The sequence below is a fragment of the Clupea harengus genome, chromosome 16, assembly GCF_900700415.2.
Source record: "Clupea harengus chromosome 16, Ch_v2.0.2, whole genome shotgun sequence".
In the NCBI taxonomy this organism is placed as follows: Eukaryota; Metazoa; Chordata; class Actinopteri; order Clupeiformes; family Clupeidae; genus Clupea; species Clupea harengus.
The window spans coordinates 26,689,814-26,692,313 of record NC_045167.1 but is presented as its reverse complement, the minus strand read 5'-3'; the positions used below and the strand labels follow the sequence as shown (position 1 = coordinate 26,692,313).

General features: G+C 60.7%; 1 protein-coding gene across 1 annotated transcript in view; it reads left to right on the top strand.

Annotated features, from left to right (window-relative positions):
• Positions 1-2,500, top strand: part of LOC105910466 (serine/threonine-protein kinase WNK1-like) — a 104,180-nt gene that overhangs the window by 85,904 nt on the left and 15,776 nt on the right. The window contains 3 exon segments of the mRNA XM_042710036.1: positions 1-72; positions 458-1,527; positions 2,197-2,277. The exon segment at positions 1-72 is cut by the window's left edge and continues 75 nt beyond it. Of these exon segments, the coding sequence (XP_042565970.1) occupies positions 1-72; positions 458-1,527; positions 2,197-2,277 (1,223 nt within the window).

Genomic DNA, 2,500 nt, shown 5'->3' with positions numbered 1-2,500 from the left:
CTCGTCTCAGGGAGCAGTTCTTCAGCCCCACCAGCCCCCCCCTCTCAGAGGACCAGGCTGCCCCCGCCGCAGGTGAGACACACACACACACACACACACACACACACACACACACACACACACACTCTGAACCGTACCACCCATGCTCATCTGCACACACACTCATGAATCATTCACTTTCTTCATCATTTCTCTATTGTGTGTGTGTGTGTGTGTGTGTGTGTGTATACTGTCGTGTGTGTGTGTGTGTGTGTGTGTATACTGTCTTGTGTGTGTGTGTGTGTGTGTGTGTATACTGTCTTGTGTGTGTGTGTGTGTGTGTATACTGTCGTGTGTGTGTGTGTGTGTGTGTGTGTATACTGTCTTGTGTGTGTGTGTGTGTGTGTGTGTGTATACTGTCTTGTGTGTGTGTGTGTGTGTGTGTGTGTGTGTGTGTGTGTGTGTGCTCCTCCCCCAGCTCCGGCTGCCGCTCCAGGTTTTGGTTTGTCCCAGTCTGCGTCTGCCGTGAGCCTCCAGCAGGCCTTCGCTGAGCTGCGTCAGGGGCAACAGCAGTACGACCCCGGCCCCAGCACCGCCCCCCCGACCCTCCACCCCGCCTCAGAACCCCCCGCCCTGCTCCCTCTCCCCCCCTCCACCTCCCCCGCCCCCCTCCCCTCCATCTCCATCTCTCCATCCGTCTCCTCCTCCTTCTCCTCTCCCCCTCCTCCCTCTGCTCAATCTGCCCCTCAGATGCCCCCTGGCACCCAGCCTGCCATCTCCACTGCTGCCCCTACTGGCCCTCCCCTCCCCTGCAGCGCCGCCAGCCTGCCCGCTGCCACTCTGCCCGCCGCTGCCACTCTGCCCGCCGCCCCTCTGCCCGCTGCCGCTCTGGCCACTGCCACTGTTGCCCCCATCACCAGTCCTGCCCCCTCTGATGTGGCTCTTGCCCCCTCCGCTGTGCCGGCGGATGTTGCCCCCCCCCCCGCCGTGGGCGATCCTACCGCTGCCATCCAGGCGCCACCCCAGCTGAGCCCCCCGAGTGCGGCCCCTGCCACCCTGGGCACGCAGACGCAGACGCAGACGCAGACGCCCGCTCTGCAGCCGGTGAGTGGCGGCACCCCCCCGGTGCAGCCCGCGCCCACGCACACACACACACACCCGGCGGCGCCCGGCAGCGGTGGCACCCCTGGCCAGGCGCACGCGTTCTGCGCGGAGTGTGAGCTGCTGGCGGAGGCCCAGGCCAAGGCGCCGGGCGTGGAGGACATCCACGCGCTGGACAAGAAGCTGCGCTCCCTCTTCATGGACCTCAGCTCCTCTTCCTCCTCCGCCGCGCCCGACGCCACCGACCCCCCCAGCGCCACCCCCGGCACCTCCTCCCCCCCCGCGGGCTCCATCGCCGGGGCAGCCGCCACCCCGCTGCCCCCCTCCAGCCTGCCCTTGGCACAGGGGCAACAGGCAGGTACCCCCCTCACTACGCCCGCGCCCACGCCCACGTCTGCAGGGTATGGCCAGACCACGCCCTCCAAAACACCCTTATCCAGAGTACCGGTAAGTGTGTGTGTGTGTGTGTGTGTGTGTGTGTGTGTGTGTGTGTGTGTGTGTGTGTGTGTGTGTAAGAAGCAATGCTGACATTATGTGGAGTGGTGGAGAGAGAGAGTGTGTGTGTGTGTAAGTGTAAGAAGCAATGCTGAGATTATGTGGAGAGAGAGTGTGTGTGTGTGTGTAAAACATAAGTGGAATCACTGACTAACCTGATGCATGTTACTGGTCTGTCTGTGACCTTTAATAACCTTTAACGTACAGAGGGCTACTGGAATATGTCACCTCTAATCTGACCTTTAACCTTTAACGTACAGAGGGCTGCTGGAATCTCTAATCTGTGACCTTTCACCTGTACTGAGTCTGAACTCAGTTACCTAATGCAACCCTAATCCTAATGTGATGACTGGGTTACTATGGTTACTAGTGTGATGACTGGGTTACTATGGTTACTAGTCTAACGTGGTTCTGATACGGGCCGGCTCTGACCCTGTGCTAGTCTAACGTGGTTCTGATACGGGCCGGCTCTGACCCTGTCTGCTGCTGTCGGGGCGGCCCAGTCTCTCTGCATGTGTACTATGCATGAATCTGACCTTTGACCTGATGAAGGTCCCGTCTCACCCTCCTCCTCCTTCTCCCTCCTCTTCCTCCTCCTCCTCCTCTCCTGTCGTCTGCCAGGGCGTGCCCGTGGGCATGGACCAGGCTGGCACTCCGCCCACGGAGTATCTGTCGCCCTTCCCTGGACCATCTCTGGCTCAGGTGCCTGCACCCGCATACTCACCTCACTGCCACAGACTCTGCCTGTCTGCCTGTCTGCCTGTCTGTCTGGCTGTCTCTGTCTGTCTGTCTGCCTGTCTGTCTCTGTCTGTCTGTCTGTCTGCCTGCCTGTCTGTCTGTCTGTCTGCCTGTCTGCCTGTCTCTCTGTCTGTCTGTCTGTCTGGCTGGCTGTCTGGCTGTCTCTGTCTGTCTGCCTGCCTGTCTG